This window comes from Zootoca vivipara, chromosome 1 (genome assembly GCF_963506605.1).
Source record: "Zootoca vivipara chromosome 1, rZooViv1.1, whole genome shotgun sequence".
NCBI lineage: Eukaryota > Metazoa > Chordata > Lepidosauria > Squamata > Lacertidae > Zootoca > Zootoca vivipara.
The window spans coordinates 134,724,131-134,745,601 of NC_083276.1; the positions used below are offsets into that span (position 1 = coordinate 134,724,131).

General features: G+C 44.5%; 1 protein-coding gene across 1 annotated transcript; it reads right to left on the reverse strand.

Moving 5' to 3' along the window:
- Nucleotides 1-1,602: 1,602 nt before the first annotated feature.
- On the reverse strand, nt 1,603-20,529 carry ITM2B (integral membrane protein 2B). The gene is made up of 6 exons (XM_035139992.2): nt 20,252-20,529; nt 12,202-12,330; nt 8,255-8,461; nt 6,706-6,816; nt 3,796-3,946; nt 1,603-2,271 (listed from the first exon to the last, which is right to left on the reverse strand). Exons 1-6 carry the CDS (start codon nt 20,369-20,371, stop codon nt 2,183-2,185), a joined length of 807 nt encoding a protein of 268 aa, XP_034995883.1. The 5' UTR covers nt 20,372-20,529; the 3' UTR covers nt 1,603-2,182.
- Nucleotides 20,530-21,471: the final 942 nt, after the last annotated feature.

Below are 21,471 nucleotides of genomic sequence, written 5' to 3' on the forward strand. Positions count from 1 at the left end.
ACATCTGTAACATTAATTACCACCCGCCAAAATGCATCATTTTGCACTTGTTTTTACCGCCCACTCAGTTTGGAGAAATCGTTTTTTGAACGCTTCACTCCCCCTTTGTCCTCACCAATAAGGAGGAACTGACTGATGAAGTTGAGGAAGTAAAGGTGGCAATCATTTTGTGTGCACCCCATTGATGTGTGACCACCAACATGTGGGTACTTTTGGACCAGGAAGAAGGCAGAACAGGGGCAGGGTAGAGCATGCAGGGGCCAGGAGCAGAATCCCTGCACTCTATTCAGAAACTTAGAAGGGAGTGATAAAGTCCTGGGTTTCATTATTCAGAAGCAAGGGAGAGCTGCATTTAGTCACACATGCAATCTGGACTTTAAGGCGGCAAATTTCAAAAAGCTTAAGGAGCTACTGAGTGAGATCTCATGGTCAGAAATACTCAAAGAGAAGGGAGTTCAAGAAGGATGGGAGTTTCTTAAAGGTGAAATACTGAAGCCTCAAATGACAACAAGAAAGAAAAGTGGGAGGCATCTAAAGCTGAGATTTAAAAAGGGCATGTATAAAAATGGAAGAAAGGGGAAATCACACGAGTAGCCAACAGTTGCAGGGTGACGGTCAGCCAGACTAAAGCTCAGAATGAGCTCACGCTTGAAAGAGATGTAAAAAATAAAAAAGGTTTCTTTGCCTGTGTTCGAAGCAAGAGGGTGAACAAGAAAGTGGTAAGTCATTTGTATGGCGAAGACAAAGAAATGCTATTGGGTGACAGAAGGCAGAAATGCTCAACACTTAGGACTCAGCTATACAGCTGCAAATAAAAAACATTTTAAGTGTGTTTTAAGTGCAATATACAATGTGACACTAGATGGCGATAATGAGCCTTATGGAAAATTCCATGTATTTTAAAGAACTTTTTTTAAAAAAAGCATTTTCAGAGCAGTTTTTGTGTGTGTAGATTCCACCCTTCTTTGCCTCCATCCAAAAAGAAAATAATGCCCATCCTGGTGATAACATAATAAATGATATCAGGAGGGAGCTGCAACCCAAGACAGAAAACAAGGTGGTAAGGAAAAACCTAGACAATCTCAACAGTTAGTCTGTGGGCACAGACAAATCTCATTTCTTTTTTGGATAGTTACAAGTTTGGTGGATCAGGGGAATGCTGTGGACACAGACTACTTTGACATGGGCGTAGCCACAGGACAGCTGCCCTCCCCAATCAAGTAAATGAATAAAAATACTTAAATAGAAATAATCAGAATATTTTAAATTGAAATGCTCACTGAGGTCACTTGGATGATTTTGGAGCACATTCTAGCAACACAACTGGCAACCCTGCAAGGCCCTTTCACTGGGGCAACTGTGGTAAAGTAACTAACTGTGGTAGAAAAAGGACAAACAAAATTGAGAACATGAAGCAATTTTCTATGTTTACTTGTTAGGAATTCCCATTTAATAATGGTTCCTATTGTTAATCTATACAGTGATTTATAGTACTTTAGTCTCAAGTCTGCTCTAAAATATTATTAGCATTCAAATCCTGCAATTCAAACATTCCCAGAGATACTGTCCACATAAAGAAAATCGCATAAAGTTACAAAAACATTTAGACAAACAGGTTTGTAATATTTATTTTCACAGCACATACAGAGCATATATACACGTCGGTAACATTCTGTTACTGCTTAACTTAGTTACAGCGGATGCTTATACTAGAACAGCGACTTGGAAATCAAATTTAAATGAGTTTTAAAAAAGAAAATGAATTGCACTTTTGTTACAAATTGTTTTCCCAATGCTTCCCCAACATTGCAAGTAATATGCTATTAAAAATCTCAAGAGTTGCAGTCCATTTGTGCATGTATTCTTTATTATAAATTCAGATGAATTATTCTCCAATTTTACTCTAAGATGGGATAAATCATTGACCTGGTATTACTTAAAGGTTTTTTACATGAGATGCACTAACAACTAAGACTTTATATAGCAGCTATTCAAACATATAAAAAGGGCACCATGCTTCAAAGATGGGAAAACATTAAAAAGGTTTATTGTAAGATAAAAAGTGTTGGCATTCAGCTATAAAGCCTTGTCCACTACTTACATAAATGACTTAAAATAAAGATCACTGCACATAATATAAAGGGCGGAGTCAATGTGTGTATTTTCAGTCACAACAGTATGTCTATTCTTCACAGATGAGTGTTTCCATGACAAACCTGTTCTCAAAGTGTCGAATCTTTCGGCAATTACTTGCTTCACGCTTCTGTATTCCTGTCGTGGAAAAGTGAATAGAATGTAAAGATTTTTTTTTTTCATTAAGATAGCTGCCTTTTGTTTCCTGTGAAAACTGTTGTGAGGGATTCTGTCAAACTGGAGACTCTGTAGATCAGGGGTCCCCAAACTACGGCCCCCGGGCCGGATGCGGCCCAATCGGCCTCCCAATCCGGCCCGCGACGACCCCCGCCGCCCGCTGCCGCCGCCCGCTCTTACGGCGCGCGGCGCGGCGACGATCAGAAAAATGGGCAAAAAATCGCCGAAAATCCATTTTGCGCATGCGTATGGGCCTCTCCCGACCCAGAAGAGGTCATTTCCGATGCACTTCCGGGTCGGGGGAGGCCCATACGCATGCGCACAAGCGATTTTCGGCGATTTCCCCCCCCGCCCGTGTGCGTGTGCGCATGCGCACGGGCGCGCACTCCCCCCGCCCTCCGGCCCGCTGCGCGCGCACTCCCCTCCCCTCCGGCCCGTCGCGCGGTCGGCGCGGCGGGCACCGGCCCACTGCGCGGTAAGTCTGGGGACCCCTGCTGTAGATCATTAATAGGGAACTGGGTCTGGCCAGCAGGCCAGCTCCTTATCTCCCCCACACCCAACTTTGAGAGGGTGGGAACTTTGGCATACACCTGACATCACAATGACGTGCCAGGTGTATGCCAAAGTTCAAAGGAGGTACCGTAACTGGAACTGTTACAGTAACCTCCTTTAGAGCTGCTCCCAGCTGATGGATGCTGGGCCTTCAAAGAGGCTCCCTGTGACTTTTTATTAGCTGATAGTCAGTTATAGGCAGCCCTCTGCTCAGAAAGCATTGTTGTAAAATCTTATGCAAAGTGCTTGGTGCATAAAAGTAGCATGATTCAAACTGGCAAACTGGTTAAACTAAATAATCAAGTAGCATGTGAAATAGGTTTTATGTATTTGGTCCATGAGTTTACCATTCCACTTATACGTTTATTATTACAGTTCTTAGTGAAGCATATTCTCTGAATCAGACCAGTGCTAAACATGCAATTACTGATATTAAAACAACGCACAAGGCATGAGGTTAAACCAGTGTTTCTCAACCTTTTTTGGGCAAAGGCACACTTGTTTCATGAAAAAAATCACGAGGCACACCACCATTAGAAAATGTTTAAAAAATTAACTCTGTGCCTATATTGACTATATATAAAGTAATTCTCCCACGGCACACCAGGCAACATCTCGCGGCACACTAGTGTGCCGCGGAACAGTGGTTGAGAAACACTGGGTTAAACATATTCAATGGCACCAAAAAAAAACTGCCTTCAATGCTAAGAGTTGCCGTGTGAGAATGTAACTGTTTAGCATGAGGGCCAACAAATGCATGCAAGTCCACTTGAACTGCAGCAAAGTTGCACTGATGTCTCAGACTATCACAATATGAATACAGAGCACTGGGACGCTACACTTTCACTATTTTATATGGCACTTAACAGGAGGGCCATCACCCTTAACAGAGCTGAGGTACCTTTCTTTTTCCCATCCACATGCCAACCATACCTTTCAGCATTTCCTTGCGCTGCAATTTGTAGGTCTCTTTGCCACGACAGAGGCGATAGATGAAGAAGCCCAGCTGATCCACATTTTCTATACGATCAGTAACTATCATCTGCTCATGAACCAAGTAGGACTGAGGCAAGTATGTTCCCGCCTACATCAACCCAAATAAAAGTGCAACAGTATAGTCTCAATAATGTTAATGATGCCAGATGAGTCGTTTTTACAATTGCTGTGTGAAAAAGAAAATTCAGTTCTGCAGAATGTGTGTTGGAGGGGAGGGACTTTTTTGCAGAAGGTAAAAGGAAATTGCTTTAAAAAAAATACTCAACAATTTTGCACATTTTAGAAAACAATGAAACATAATAGAGGAGAAATGGTGAATCAAATTTTGATGAACAGTAGATATAAATAATAATAGATAACTATTGTATCATATATTTCTGCCAACACTAATGTTAAGGAGTGTGGCACTTTTGCCCCGTTAATATATTCAATAAGATCTCTCAAAGCTGCCGAAAGGTTTTTGGCTTAATGCTACCACTATAACACTATTTTTGAAAATAACCATAGCTAGGGATGCCATATTTCAAACAGTGAAAATCCAGACAGCAAAGTTGTTCTGCTTTGGTTTGGCCAATTTTGTTGAGCTTTCTACGTAATTCTTTTTAAAGAAAATAAGCAAAAATGGCACTACCGACAAGGTCTGCCATACATCCGGATTTTCCCAGACCTTTGACCGATTTCCACCCAGACACAGCTAGAGACAGGAGTATTCCGGATATTTGCAGGAAATTCCGGACGTATGGAAACCCTTCCATGGCTAAAGTTAACTGCAGTTCTCTCAATTTGGACATAATGAGGAACTCTAGTTTAAATTGAAAGGTTTGGGCTACTAGCAAAAATGGCCCTCAGGACAAGATTACTTTAAAAAACTAATATTAATAATCTGTATTAAGATTCAGAGACCCCCTTATCTCTTATCTACTCAGTAAGTCACTGTGTTCTGCAAGGCAGTTTTTCTCCTTAATATATCAAATATATCAGAAGCCTAGTCAACCATAGCTCCAAGCATTGCTTTCAGTGTGACTACCCCTATTCTGTGAAACAGCATTCTTGTTGATACATCAGGCATCCACTATTTGTACTTTACAAAAACAACTGAAGACTTTTTGTTCTGACCAGCCTTGACAGGCTAGGTGAGAAAGTTACTGCCTTAGATGCTCATTTTATATTGTTTTAAAATTATTTTAAGCTGTATTTATGGTATCTTCAATATGTGCACCTACCATATTTTTCGCTCCATACGACACACTTCTTCCCTCCCAAAAAGGAAGGGGGAAAGTCCGTGCGTCCTATGGAGTGAATACGAGAGCCAGAGCCCTGCCAAAAGCCAGAGCCCGCCCAGAGCCTAAGACAATTAAAGAAAGAAAAATATTTTTTTCTTGTTTTCCTCCTCTAAAAAACTAGGTGCATCCTATGGTCAGGTGCGTCCTATGGGACAAAAAAAATATGGTAGGTGCACATATTGAAGATGATTCATAAATTAAATAATTAAGAATATAGAGGGGAAATGAGCTATAGCAATTCTACATCTTCATCTATTATATATGATCGAGACTTTAATTCTAGTGATATACTTAGATCTTTTATACACTAGAAGGCAAGCAATGTTCATTGTTATGCTTCATTACTGGTAAATAGTCGGGTTTGGTCTCATATGAACGACAATGTACATGTCAAAATTCACAATGGTATTAATATTTACAGATAAGGGATAAAGGACTGGACCTTGAGTTGTCCTTCCATAAACGGATGGGGCTTTGATCCAGAGGAGGCTCCCACTGGAGGAAGGGGAGGAGGGGTATTTTTTGCTGATTCCATTTCAGCCTCAAGAACCACCTCTTATGCTATTTCAGGCGATTCCCCTAACCTCCCAAAACAACTTCTTAAGAGGGACAGGGGGGAGGTTGCAGAAGGAATCAGTGAAAATTGCCTCCCCTTCCTGCAGCAGAGCACCGCATAAGCAAAACTCAGCTGAGTGCACTCCATCCACATGGCCTGGTTAACATACGTTAGTCATAGTTTGCGTAGCTGATCTATAGCTTATGTGATCAACTGAAACCTGCCCAGCAAATTAACCATGCTTTGTTTTCTGCCAACAAACCATAATCTGAAGCCATGGTTTGTTGTTCACTTGGAGTTATGTCCCAACCTGGCTGAGCCATGTTTGTTTGTCTGCTACTTTCAAAATGCTTGCCAACCTACAAAGTCACGAGACAAGAGCAGTTGGAAAGTCAACTGCTTGCAGGACTCCGTGGCCTTTGCTGGTGCATTCCCCAAAGACCACCTCACTCCCAACTGTGCTTGGCAACAGGATCCTTTCCCCACACCACTCTTCCCTGGCAACTCCTCCCTTGCAAGATAGACACCTTCACATTTCAGTTGCTCCCGTGAGGAGATAAAATTTTAAAGGGATAGCACTCCACTCAGTAAACATCTATAAAGAGAGGAATGGAAAAGCAGCCATGTCAACAGAACAGCATCACATAGAATAGTTGCTGAACAATATGCTAGAAGCTGTTAACAACATTCAATTGGTTTGAATGCATAAACAAATGTAAAAATTAACTAATTATAGACCACATATAAACCACATTCTTCAAACAATGTAATTTATGCTTTTGAATTGTGTACAGTGTAATTATTATTTTTTAGATTCTCAAAATGACTTTATAGTAAAAGAAATGAAAAACTTTATAAATAAAAATTTAGCTAAAGAAGTTACAACATTCTGCTGTCCTGTAGTACATTAAGTGCTCTTTCATGTTTACATACACTTATATCTCCAGTATGAAAGTTTAATGTTCTAGCCTGATTATATTCAAAAACAAAAATGAATTTTAATCATACCTTGATGTTGATCAACAACTCCAAAAAGTTTTTAGGCGGCATAACAACCGATGTGTTTAGAGGAATAACATAGCATTTATCCAGGCTGAGGTCAAGGTAAGCTGTAAGTCTCTGATGAGAAGATGTCACAAATAGCATGTTAATAATTTTAAACATACAAAATTATGTATGAGTAATCATTCTAACTGGCTACTTCATTTTCCTGCTGAATGCCTGCCTTTGTATATTATTTGTAATGTCCTTTCAGATAAAACAAAACTAGCACTAAGAAAAGTCCAGCCTTCTGGACTTCATTAAACCGAGGTACCACTGTAGTTGAAATCCCCCATTACTACTATCTCACTTCCTTTTGAATGGTTGGCCATCTGTTCCAGGAAGGCACCATTTGTGTCCTCAGTTTGGCTCGGGGGTCTATAGCAAACTCCCACAATGAGATCACTGTTATTTTTCTCTCCTTAATTTTGACCCAGATACTCTCAATTTGGCTTTGAAGTTTTAAATCCTGGATCTCTTCACAGGTATACACATCTCTGATATATAATGCCACTCCTCCTCCTTTCCTGTTTGGTCCATCATTTCCTGTTTGGGATCCATCATTTCCTTGTCTGGGACATGAATTAGGGAAGAAAATCGGGACTTTTGTTAAGGACTGAAAATTCCTATTTCCATACCTGCCACATTCCAAACCCCAGGTTCCTAAAAAGCCTGTTGTTGACAGGCTTTAGAACATGTTCAGTGGTTGCAGTTATTGCAACTATGTTATTGCACAGGAACATAGGAAGCTGTATTAAACTGAATCGTATCATCAGTCCAGCTATCTCAAATATTCTCTACTACACAAGGATGATGAACGGCCTGAGCATTTTTATCTGGGCTCGAGACACTCCCTGATTTTGAATGCATTGTGGCATTGGCAATAGAATCAAATATACAACAAGTTCTGTCAACTGTCAGTAGCTAGTGGTCCTCCTCTGGCTTCACCTGCCCCATGCTGGCCTCTCTCCAATTTCAGAATAGAACTTCTGCGCCAGAACGTTCAGCAATCAGTGTCAGTATCGGAGCATTATTGGAAAAGGGCATCATTTCCAATACAGCCTGAGCACTGGATCTTCAATGAACTCATCAGGAGTGGCAGTTCCATCATGAAAGGGTAGAGAAGACAGCTGGAGTGTTTTACAATAACTCCTGGTATGAAACTGCCATCTCAAAGCTGGTAGGTGTGTGCTGCTTGAGTGTCTGCATCGCTTTTGTGTCACTTGTGGATGCATGTGAGCAGTGGCCTTGTTCCTGATGGCACTGCCCTCTCCTGGCATGCAGCCTCAAGGACTGGTCAGGAACAAATATGATCCTCAGGTGAAAATACGTTGCCCACCCTCGTCTATGCCGACTGGCAGCAGCTCTCCAGGTCTCAGGTGCAAGCCTTTCCCAGCCCTGTTGGAGATGTCAGGGACTGAACTACAGCCCTGCAGCCCACTTTTGAAAGTCAACACAAACAATCAATGGCTACAAACAAGCATATGGCAAGAAATTACCATGAGACTGTCCTTACCCGGTGAAAATCATGAACAATATCAGCTGGATCACTGTCAGCAAATTCTGGAACAGGCACACTGATGAACTCAACCTCCTGCTCCTTGAGGATTTGAATGTTCTCTTCAATTATCTGGTAACGGGGAGCTGGGGCACCTGAATCCGGCTCACTTAATGTTAAGCCATCCTCAATGTACTTTATTCCACAGAAGTAAACGCCATTTTCCTAAAAGGCAAAGTTAAAAGTGAAGCAAATATTATGCAAGCTTTCAGGCACTCATAATCACCTTTAAACCGTTAATATGTACCAGGCCCCTTCCTTATGCACTAAAGTGCTATTTCCACTTTCCTCTCAAAGCTATTTCAAGAAGGATAGTGGAGGGGAAGCGGAGTGTGAAGAGCAGGTGTAACCCAGGCAGGTTCATGTGTCCAGCTAGAGACAGGAAATTTCTGGGGAGAAATCAATTAAAATATCTGGAAGTTTTAAAGTCAATTAAAAACACTGTGGGAGTGGTTTGGGAAAATAGAGAGACATACATTATGGATTTTCTTCTCAAACCTAGACTTACAGGTAAAACTCGGAAAATTAGAATATCGTCGAAAAGTGCATTTATTTCAGTAATGCAACTTATTATTTTTACTTTAATTTTTACAAATGCTTTCTTTTGGAAATTCCACAGCAATAAAACAAATAGTTACAACAATACAAGAATAAACAAAAATAAACATCGCTATTACATTTCATTAATTACATTCCATTTATAATTGGCCTGCCTAACAACAAATAATTACAATTACAACAAATAAAGGCTTGACATACCGTGTTTCCCCTTTTTTAAGACGTAGTCATTATATAAGCCATAGCAGGATTTCTAAGCAATTGCGCGATACAAGCCATACCCCGAAAATAAGACATACTGATAGACCCTTCACCCACTAGCAATAACCCCCCTCCTGCCAGCCAACTCCCCCCTTAAAAATCTCTCCCCATTTTGCTGTCGCTCCACAGACACGTATTTCCTTTAAAAGCTTGTAAAAATGCACCGAACAGCCGTAGCTGCTGGCTGCCGAAGCCTTGTGATTTCTCTTCCCCGTTTCTGAGAGCATTTTTTTAAATAAAAAGATCCAAAAATAATTTTTTTAGCCAAGCTGTGTAAGCTCTACTTGGTGAAGGGGAGAAAAGTGGGGTGGGGAGGAGATGAAGGCACGAGGAAGAAAAGAGGGGCGATTGAAGAATGCAAAGGCTGTTTTCCCTTTTAGGGAGAGACCTCCGTGCGCGCGTCTGTCTCTCTCCCCCCCCCCTGCGTCTCTCTCTCTCTCTCTCTCTCTCTCTCTCTCTCACACACACACACACACACACACACAGCCCACCTCTCGCTTCCCCCCACCTTTCCCTAAATTCCCTTCCATTCAATGCACGTTGATTTCCTCTTAACGGGAATCTCCCGTGTCTGATTGTTGTCTCATTGCTTTTACCGGGCATAAAGCAGCCTTTTAAAAATCCTGCTGCAGTTTTCTTTCTACCTTATGCTGCTTGGTTGTCTGTGGAGCTGCCCCTTTAAGGATTTGTAAGTAGTCTGGATCGCAGTCCTTGCCTTGGGGACTTTTATTTATTTATTAAGGACTTTTTCCTTCGCTGTTTGCGAGCTGCTAAAAGGAGCTGCTAAACGCTGCTTTACACAAAAGTTAAACTGCCGGTCCTAACAACACGTGCTTCCTCACCTCGCTGGCTCAATTGCTTCTCAATTGCTACCATTTACCAAGTCAGCAATCTTAATTGCTGCTTAGCTGGCTTCTTTGTTCTCAGCAGGTAGCTTCTTTGCTATCAGTGATAGCACTGCAAAGTGCTATGTTGTTGGAACTTCAGACAGTCTTGCAGTCTTGGGCAGCTGGCTGGTAGAGATCCTTACTTGCTTTAGGTATAGGCTACTGCTAGGACTGTATCACACAGATAGATTCCATTATACTGGTTTAGATTTAAGAAGCTCCAGTGTAGCAGATTGCTATTAAGTGAGTCCCCACCTTGGAGGAGAGAGAGAGCAGCCCTTCGCGAACATCCCAGGGCCGGGGAGAGAGGGCTGCACCAGGGACGCACACACCTCCCTTCCCTCAGACTCGTAATAAAAATACCGGTACCAGTAAGACATCCCACCAAAAATAAGCCACCCTGTGGTTTTTTGAGAAAAAAAAGTAATAAGACGGTGTCTTAAAAAGGGGGAAACACGGTATCTTGCTTTGCATGTCATGCATCTATCTCATATATTGGTTTCACCTTTTAAGTTGCATTACTGAAATAAATGCACTTTTCGACGATATTCTAATTTTCCGAGTTTCACCTGTACATCTCCTGAGCTTACATTTTTAATGTTTGATTTTTATTATGCTTTTATGAATTGGAAGCCACCCAGAGTGGCTGGGACAACCCAGCAAAATGGGTGGGGTAAAATTATTATTCTTGCATGTTCTTAAATCTTAAGTAATAAAATATCACATTTAACTTAACTGTGTTTTAGCAAAATGCCCTGAAAGCTTTGCTATAAATATTTATTACCTTTTATATCCTATTTTCTTAACAGGAAAATTTAGATTAAAAATAAAATTTAACAGTTTAAAAATGAAACTATGAACAGTGTAGAAAATAAAGGAAAGTTTATTTCGCAGGCTCCGAAATGGTGGACGCGCCGAGGCTGGAAGAGCGCATCCACCATTTCGGAGCTGGCAAGCGGGAAGCGGCGGTGGCGGCACAGGCATGCCCAGCCCCAATGGGGTTAAAGGGACATGCTTCCCTTGCTCGCTCTTTGCTTTGCCCTGCATGGGTGGCGCTTCCATTCCCGGCTAGAGCGCGACAGGTGGGGGCAGCGAGCAGGGAGGAGCGAGGAGGGACGGGCGGGAGCTATGGCTCCGGCGGCGGGGACATCCGTCAGCTCCCGACTGCAGCGACAGCTGAGGGATCCCGCTGCCGGAGCCATGGCATTCGCTCCATAACACGCACAGAGATTTCTCCTTACTCTTGAGGAGGAAAAAACTGTGTGTTATGGAGCGAAAAATACGGTACATAGGCTTGCATCTGTGCCTGACAGTGTCTCAACTCTCCCAGTTCTGAGCTTGAAGCACCTATCCGTAGCTGAGCTTGCAGCAGCCATTAGCCGGAGATGCAGGAGAAACCTCTAGCCTCCCTCTATCTCTAATTTGTTGGGGGAAGATTTCTTTCAGCTCTCAATTCCAAGCTTGAAGCTGGAAAGAGGAGCAGATTTATTATCCTGGAGCTCATGCAAAGTTTCAGAGACCTAGCTTTGGGGGAAAAAGTGTCCTAACAACAACTGATTTGGGGCTGGCAAGTAAAACCAGTCCCCCAAAACTGATGGTCCCTGGCCATACATGTTAAATGCAAGAACTTTCCTTATGAAAAGATTAAAATTACCATGTGAATTAACTCTAAGTATACAAGGGACCCGGGTGGCGCTGTGGGTTAAACCACAGAGCCTAGGGCTTGCCAATCAGAAGGTCGGCGGTTCGAATCCCCATGACGGGGTGAGCTCCCATCCCTTGGTCCCAGCTCCTGCAACCTAGCAGTTCGAAAGCACATCAAAGTGCAAGTAGATAAATAGGGACCGCCCCGGCGGGAAGGTAAACAGTGTTTCCGTGCGCTGCTCTGGTTCGCCAGAAGCACCTTTGTCATGCTGGCCACATGACCAGCTGTCTGCGGACAAACACTCGGCCTATAGAGTGAGATGAGCGCCGCAACCCCAGAGTCGGTCACGACTGGACCTAATGGTCAGGGGTCCCGTTACCTTTACCTTTACACAAGGGATAGCAGTTGGGGATTTTCCCTTCACCTTTTTTAAAAAAGAGTTAAAGTTGGGTAACCAGCAGAAAATTGTCAAAACACTACCAAGAGAACAATTAAAGTATTTACTCATTTAAGTACAGTGGTACCTCTACTTACAAATAATATATTCAACCTACCTGGAATGCAAAATACTTGTACAGATAGGCACCCCCAAGTATCACCACAGCAAGCATAAAAGCTAATCCAAAACACATACACCAACACCAAGCCCTCCTTTGTGCGATAGGGACCACGCCCTCTGGATCCTATAAATATAGAAAGGGAAACAGTAAGCAGTTGTGTCCATCAAGCTTTATAAGGCCATATAGATGCATGGATTGGTGGTTCTTTGTAAAGGGTGATACCAAACTAAATCACAATCAGAGAGTAGTACACTCATTGAAATCAAAGTATATACATTGTTTACTTCTAAGTAAAAGTGATTAGTATGAGAGCTTTGAATTGTTATCATGTATATTTTTTAATATTGAAATTGCTATATAACGGGGGGGGGAAGGACTTCTGGGGAGGATCATGGCAAATTGACCAACTTTTGTCAGCAGCTCACCAACAGAGATAATTATGTGGTATGTCCCTGCGCTCCTTAAATTCCAGAAACCTGAGGTGCACTTTGGGCATGCTTGCAAGTATCTGAGAAAGAGAAAGAGACAGGCCCTGCTTTGTCTTGCAGATCAAGTAACTGAAAATTGGTCACATCTCTGTAAGCAGTATAATCATTGCCAAGGTAGCCCACCCCCCACTTCCAAGCTTGTGCTACGAAGACATTTGCTCACATGCACAAAGCTATGCTGGCTGCATCACTGGTCCTGTAGGGATAAATCTAGCTAGAGAGCAAGGGTACTCAAACATTTACTTTTTTTATATACACACTTTTCAATAGACAGTACCAGATTTGCAAAGGTATGTGCGTGTAGTGAGGTGAGGTGAGAATATTCTCTGCTAGAAAGTTATCCAGAAAATATTCTCCACAAACTGTAAATTCTAATGTAAGAACCAGTTTTACAACTCACATTTTTTAAAAAAATCTAGTAAATAATACAGTGGTACCTCTGGTTAAGAACTTAATTCGTTCTGGAGGTCCGTTCTTAACCTGAAACTGTTCTTAACCTGAAGCACCACTTTAACTAATGGGGCCTCCTGCTGCCGCTGCGCCGCCGTGCCGCGATTTCTGTTCTCCTCCTGAAGCAAAGTTCTTAACCCGAGGTACTATTTCTGGGTTAGCGGAGTCTGTAACCTGAAGCGTCTGTAACCTGAAGCGTTTATAACCCAAGGTAGCACTGTAAGTCAAGCTGTGATATTGCCAGTGTAAGTAATGAATAATGATTGGGCAGTGTCCTTCACCATTGACAGTTCTGAAATGTGAGCTACAGAAAACTTCTTTTTTTTAAGTTTTAGTTTTAGTTTTAAAAATGCTATTCATTTAACCTGATGAACATTTGAATTTGTATGTATTTCAACTATATGCAATAGCCTTTTTTCTATTTTGGTGTGTATTCTTAGCAATTCTATACCCTTGGCCATACAGTGTGATTTTTTTTACAGAAAGTAGCTTTAATATACACTTTAATATACACTTAAAGTACCCAGGCCTATACAATTACGTGTAACGGCATGTGAGGTGGCCTTGATTTAAACAGCTGGCATTTCTATACAGTGGTACCTCGGGTTACAAACGCTTCAGGTTACAAACTCTGCTAACCCAGAAGTAGTACCTTGGGTTACAAACTTTGTCCCAGGATGAGAACAAAAATTGCGCACTGATGGCACGGTGGCAGCGGGGGGCCCCATTAGTGGCAGTACAGTCATACCTCAGGTTACGGACGCTTCAGGTTGCGTCCCACGCCGAACCCGGAAGTACTCGAATGGGTTACTTCCGGGTTTCAGCAGAAGAGCTAAATTGTGCTTTGTGCACGCGCAGAAGCGCCAAGTCGCAACCAGCGTGTGCGCAGGCGCAGCGCAGCGGGTTGCGAACACTGTGGGTTGCAAACGTGCCTCCCGCATGGATCATGTTTGCAACCTGAGCGTCCACTCCAACTGGTTTTTGCAGTGCCATTCAATGGTACAAGGTGCCATTTACCTGAGATTGGCATACTGAAATATAATATAATGATAATATATTTAATGTTAATGGCTTTTTTATCTGTATACATATAGTTTTGTTTATCAAGGTGTGTTTTTGTCACCAAAACTGTTATTAAGTGTTAGAGCTATTAGAAGCACAAGATAGCATATTACTGAATTTACTTGTATCAAACATGCCAACTGTATTTTTTGACTTGTCCTATAACATGTACATGTTCTAATGGAATAATAAAATATGATTTAACTACTGAGTTTCCTTATACCAAACCTTACTGGTGCCATCACCTTAGAATGGTGAATTCTCCTATTTTAAATGAAAATTCTCTAATATTCTCATTAATTGAAAATATTCTCCAAAAGATTATTCTCAAGAATTTAACATCACTCTCTCTCTCTGTGTGTGTGTGTGTGCACGTGTGTTACTCCAAAGCAGCCAAGAACTTGGCGTTACTTGCAGAATAGTCTGTCACTTCCTTGCACCCCTTATTTTCCTTTCCTGACTCCATTTCCTGCAATTTTTAAAATAAAAAAAAATACAGTTGTTTCATGCAAGAGCAGTTCTGTGCAAAAGAGATTTTAAAAACCAACAACAATCGCTATGAATGTGCCTTCAGCAACAGCCAGTATAAAAAGAGCAAGCTGCATCCTTTCTGTTGGATTGGTGAAACCCAAATGGGAGGAGAGGGTGAGACCAACGGAATACCACCACATATGAAAAAGAACCCGCCAATACTATATGTTCCAGGGTCTCTACTATCAGACAACGTTCAACTTTATATTTGATTTTCTTCCCATATCAGATTATCTTCAGACTGGGAAAATCTGAATTTAGTGAGGGAAATGTACTGTTGTGTGCCACTCCAATCTCTAAGCAGTGAGAGAATCCAGGGGTTCCTGCGCTTACCCAAAGCTTGGTTTTCTTTGAATGACGCTCAGCATTAGCTCTGCAGTAAATCTTATTTATATTCACTTTTTTAATAAAATTCATACATTGCTTGATTGCGAAACCCTAAAAGTGGTTTACAAAAAGGTAACACAGTAAAGTGGTTTACAAAAAGGACACAGGTTAAACCACTGAGCCTAGGGCTTGCTGATCAGAAGGTTAGCGGTTCGAATCCCTGTGGCGGGGTGAGCTCCCATTGCTTGGTCCCAGCTCCTGCCAACCTAGCAGTTCGAAAGCACGTCAAAATGCAAGTAGATAAATAGCGGGAAGGTAAACGGCGTTTCCATGTGCTGCTCTGGTTTGCCAGAAGCGGCTTTGTCATGCTGGCCACATGACCTGGAAACTATACGCCGGCTCCCTCGGCCAATAATGCGAGATGAGCGCGCAACCCCAGAGTCGGTCACGACTGGACCTAATGGTCAGGGGTCCCTTTACCTTTAACACAGTAAAATCAAGAAAAAAATCACAACCCTACTTTAAAACAAACAAAAGTTAACATACTGAAGCAGATTAAAATTACCTAGCTCTTGCTTCCCCATTGGTTTCCAAGGGAGTCCCCAAAATCCAGCACAGAGCAAACATTTTTATGTGTCTCCAGCTGCCAGCCGGCCTCCAATACAAACACCTCGGGTTACAAACACTTCAGGTTACAGACTCCGCTAACCCAGAAGTAGTACCTCGGGTTAAGAACCGTTTCAGGTTAAGAACGGACCTCCTGAACAAATTAACCAGAGCTACTACTTCTATCTTCTAGCCAGGTGGGGTGTTGACACCCACCCATTTATTTCTATGGCAACCTCTTTAGACTGGTAGATTGCAGTACTTAAATAGGCAGCCAAACCTTAAAAAAGGAACTGGTTTGGCTTGTTTCCTCTTACATATTCTGCCCCATACACAGGATCACAGGTGTGGAAGGAGCACAGCACATCATTCAAACTAGTCCCCACCCAAAGAAACCCCTTGGTTTTCAAACAGCTTAGTTCTCAAACATTTTGGCTCCTGAATGCTGCAAACCCAGAAGAGAGTGTTACAGTTTGTGAGCTCTTTTTGGAAGCCGAACGTCTGACGGGCCTTCTTCCACAGCTTCCGATTGGCTGCAGGAGCTTCCTGCAGCCAATCAGAAGTCACGCTTTGGTTTTTCGAACTACTTGGAACCCGAATGCTGAAAACCCAGAAGTGAGTGTTCCAGTTTTCAAACTTTGTTCTGGAAGCTGAACATGCTCCGCTTTGAATCCTGAGCTTCCGTTTTTAGTGTTGCACTGCTAATTTGCACCCTACTATTCCAAAAGAAGTATTCTGTTCTGAGGTGATATTTGGATCTTATATTTGGTGCTTTTGTTTTTGCTATTTTTTGTGTTTTCGTTTTTGTAGTTTTTTCATTTTTGTGACTGTGACTTCGTTTTTGTGACTTGCTTTTGTGACTGTGTGGAACCCAGTTCGGCTACTGATTGATTGATTGATTGATTGTGCGACTGCGGAAATAAATAAAAGCAGCCAAGGCAAGAGAACCATTAACAGTGTTTATTGCTTTCATTTTATGGATCAATAGTCTCGTTAGATACTAAAGCAGGCATCCCCAAACTACAGCCCGGGGTCCGCATACGGCCCGAAGGCCTCTTTTATCCGGCCCACGATGACCACGACGACCCCCGCTGCCCGCTCTTACCTGTGCGGCTGCCCACTCCTGGGCTTGAAAAAGCGCTGGAAATAGCTTGCGCACATGCGCTAGCATCATTTCCGGCATACTTCCTCCCACTTTTGGGCCTGAAATGGCCTGTGCGCATGCGCTAGTGTCATTTCCAGATCTGAGGAGGCCCATGAGCATGCACACAAGGCGCGTGCTCCCCGTCCTCCGCGCGATCGGCGCTGCAGGCACTGTACCGAAGCCGGGTAAGTTTGGGGACCCCTGTGAACCTCATGAGAAGAGAAGACTCCCTGGAAAAGACCCTGATGTTGGGAAAGATTGAGGGCACTAGGAGAAGGGGACGGCAGAGGATGAGATGGTTGGACAATGTTCTTGAAGTGACTAACATGAGTTTGACCAAACTGCGGGAGGCAGTGGAAGACAGGAGTGCCTGGCGTGCTCTGGTCCATGGGGTCACGAAGAGTCGGACACGACTAAACGACTAAACAATAAGATACTAAAATTAATGTTAAATTGCTGTTTTAGGGGTTGTTTATAAAAGTCTGGAATGGACTAATCCATCTTGCATTACTTCCTATGGCAAAGCGCGCCTTGGTTTTGGAATGCTTTTTGTTTTGGAATGGACTTCTGGAACAGATTAAGTCTGAGAACCAAGGTACCACTGTACTGAATAAATTAACAGCAAATGGGTCAAAATCTACTTGCTATGCCACTGTACTCCTAGTCTACTTCCTGGCAGCAATCATATGTGTCGGGGGACTCCCTACAGGGACCCTCCCCCAGGCATCCTGACCAGCACTTTGCCCAGTGACAGCGCAAGCAGCGGGTCAGGAGGAGGGAATGAGGAATGGAGCGGAATGGCGCGTCAGAGCCCCTGCACCGACCCAGCTCGCCAGAGGAAGGGCAGCGCAGCAAGGTGTTGGAGACTGCAACGCTCCAGCCAAAGGACGGGAGAAGGAACGCAGCCCCTTCCGGCGCCCACGTTGGATCATGCACCCAGACGTAGGGCAAGGGGGTGGCGTTTTGGGGTCACCAGACTATTATGCTGGCGCAAAAACAGAGAAGCGCCATTGCCGGGTTCTGAATCAGACTAGGCAGTCATGTTTTCTGATGTCTCTGCACTGTAAATGGTATGCACAATAAAGCTCTTAAAGACAGAGCAGACTGGAGCGTCTTTACTCGAGAGCAGCCGCAACAATCCCCTGGCAATATGTAAATACCTAATTGAGACCAGTGAATCTGAGCCATGCTATGGCAATGATAGGGTCACTTGTTAGCCTGCCCAGTCAAGGTAATCCATCATTTAGCTTGTGCTAATAAAAATGTATTTTGGTATTGATTGTGATTGATGTTTTAATGAATCAAGCCTCTCTCTGTAGTTTGCATGTTATCTGGAGTAAGTTTTACACAGCTAAGACTCCATCCCCCAGGAAAAATCTCTGAAACAGCTGAACCTTTTTAAAAGTATTGTTCTGGAATAGAGAGCAGAAATCCTTCAGCCACCTTCCCAAAGCCCAGTAAACAGTCTCCAGACTTTACGAATGAGGTGCCAGGACTCTGGAACAAGGCTGGAGCCCTCATGCCTCCTTCCCTCAGTGACCCGACTTTGGTGAAGGCAGAGCGAGTGCTTTGGGAATGTCCCAAAGCCCAGTAAAGGAGGCACCACCTCACTTACTGGGGTCTGTGGAAGTCCTGGGAGGGCCCTGGAAAGCTCTCAGGACCCTCCCAGGACTTCCACAGACTCCAGTATGCAGCTTCCTACCTCACAGGAGGGCAGTTCTGGAGGTTGCCTTTGTGCACGGACCCCTATAACCAAACTCTTGTGTAAGTGGCAGGCCCACTCTACAGAAGTGTAGGCATCCAATCTGCTCATTTTCCAGGTAATGTTCCAGGCAAGGCAGACAGTGAAAGGTTTTGGGCAAAGGGGATTGCTTTTGGCTGAGTCCAGCTGATTGCATTGCCCAGTTGATTCTGTAGCTCTTGTTATGAAGCAAGATTAAATTGAGTCAGAGAGGAAGGGTGAAACAACATCAACATAGCCGAAAAGTTTGTATGCTTGATTTCCTCTTTTAATTACCTTAATGCTAGACGCTTGCTGGATAACACAAACCAACAACTCAAGGGAAATAAAAAAGGGTCACCCCTACCTCAACCCCACAATAAACTGTTTAGATCTTGGATCCCATGTAAGGAATGGTGGGGGGGGGGAACAGCAGCTCCTTGAACAGCTATTACAAAGACCAAACTAACCCCCCCCCCTTTTCCACATCAAATGATAGCACCAACTTTGCAAAATATCTACTGCAGCAGAAATATTAGAGGAGCTGAAGATAGACAGTTGGACACAGTATACTGAGCAGATCTAACTGTGCCAATTGATAGGGAAAACTTTTTTTAAAAAAACCCTCACTAATCTCATAATTTTCCCCTCCGTTTTGATGAACAATTGTCTATCAGTTTTCTAAACTGCTTAAACCCAAAGCTAGGAATACCAAATTTGGAACCATGGCGAAAGTTTCAGTAGCTTCATGTTGATGAATCCTCTTTGCTGTAGATACATGTATGCTGTACTGTACATACTTGCAGTTGCAGCTTAGAGAACTATAAAGTGTAAATACGAACTTTTTAGTCTTTAGAAAGTCAGAAAACGCCAGACTATTTTAACTACCATGTCCCATCATGATAAACTAACCAGGATGCTGCAAGACAGTTTTAGCTTGACTGGGAATAAGGAAATAAAATGGCTCATCCACTGCCTTATTGGAGATTAAATTCATTGCATAAAACTAATGATTTATTAGATGTCGTCACAATTTGGTACAATATGACCATCATGTGGCAACGTGAAGACCAATCTATCAATTTTAACATTGGTTTTCCTTGATTATAGACTACAGTACTTCATTAGCTACATTAAATGTGCTTTTTAGCAGGCAGAAATATAGGTGTAAAGAAAACCGGTTGCACTTGGAGGAAATGCCTGCCATGAAGCGGCCTCCTGCCGAGAAAAGCTTCCGACACAATAGATCTGTTTTTGCTGTTTTTCCGGCAACACACTACCCATCTGGGAACCTTCCTCCCTCTTGCTGCAAAAGACGCGTCGACCTGAGCATTATGCATCTGCCCACGCCCGTCTTTCCTTCCCTGCTAGCGATGCAGGAGCGGACCAGGCCCACTAAGCATCCCCGTGGGCCCCGCCGCCCCCCGGGACTCAAGAGGCAGCTCCGCACCGGGAAGGCGGCGTCCGAAAGGCGCCGCTGGGGCAGCTCCAAGCGCGGCCGGGCGAAAACAACGCCGCGACAGAAAAGGGGGCGAAGCTCGGAAGGCTCTTCCCGAGTCAGCCATTTTAGATCCGCCCCGAGCTCTTCCTTCGTCTCTCCGGGAACCAGGCGCCGCTCTCTGCCAGGGCCGCCAGGCAGCGCAGGCCTCCCGAAGCGGCCTTGCGGACGGAGCCGCCGCCCCGGAGCCCAGCAGGCCGACCGCCTCGCCCGCTCACCTTGGCGCCGGGGGGCAAGATCAGCACTTGGCTGCAGCTGCCTTCCTTGCTCTCGTCCTCCTCCTTCCTGCCCGCGGAGTCCTTCTGCGCCAACGCAGAGTTGAACGACACCTTCACCATGGCGGCGGCGGCGGCGGCTGAGCGGCGATCTCGGGAGCTTCCGGCTCTTCGCTGGGCAGGCGGCGGCGGAGGGTGCGGCTGGGGCTTGCTTGGTGCGCGCCGCTCCTGCTCCTGCGCCTCTGCCTCCCTTCCCTTCCCTTCGCTCTCCGCCGCCGCCTCCTCCTCGCTCAGGCGCCCAACCAGCCCGGCAACCGCGGAAGAGGGAGGGGCGAGGGAGGAGCCAGGGCCGCGCCGCCCGCTCCGACGAAGCCCTGCGGCTGGACCGGGCCGAGGGGGAGCCGCCGGGCGGGCGCAGCGCCGGAGCTCGCCGTCGCTATGCAGAGGCGGACGGCGCCCGGAGAGAGCGCGCGCGAAGCTGCCTCAGGAGCGACCCGCAAGAGAGGGGGCAGGCCGGAGGACAACTGGCCGGGCCCCGTTGGGGCAGCCGCGGGAGGGAGGGAAATCCCCCCGCGCCGAGCCCTGCGACGAAGAAGTGCGCCTGGGCGCAGCGCGGCCCCTTGCCCAAGGGCGCTCGGGGAGACGATGGGCAGCGGCAGCCCAGGCTCCCTGGGCAGCTGCAGGGCGAACCAAGGGAGGTGCGACGAGGAGGGCCGCGGAGAAGACAGCTCGCCCGGCTGCCTCCCCCCAAACCTGCACCTTGGCATCGGAAAAAGAAACGACAGTCTTTCTCCCTAGCCTGCATATAGGGCAGGTCCAGGGCTTTCAAAGTGAACCATTCACAGGGGGATCAGGTGTTAAACAGGATTGTGCTGTCACCCCAACTCTTATTTATTGTTTTCATGGCCATGATCCTACACATTGTCAAAGTGAAACTCCCCACCGGGGTAGAAATCATATATCAAACAGATGGAAACCTCTTTAATTTGAGTGGGCTGAATACCATAACTTCCGTCATGGAGCTTCAATATGCTGATGACAACGTAGGGTGGATGACCTCCGAACCATCCTAAATATATTTGCAGAAGCCTATGAAAAGTTAGGCCTATCGCTCAACATCCACAAAAACAAAGTGCTGCACCAACAAGCACAAAACAACCCCTCTGCAGCGCCACAAAATCCAACTCAATGGTGTAATGTTGGAAAGCATCAATCACTTCTAC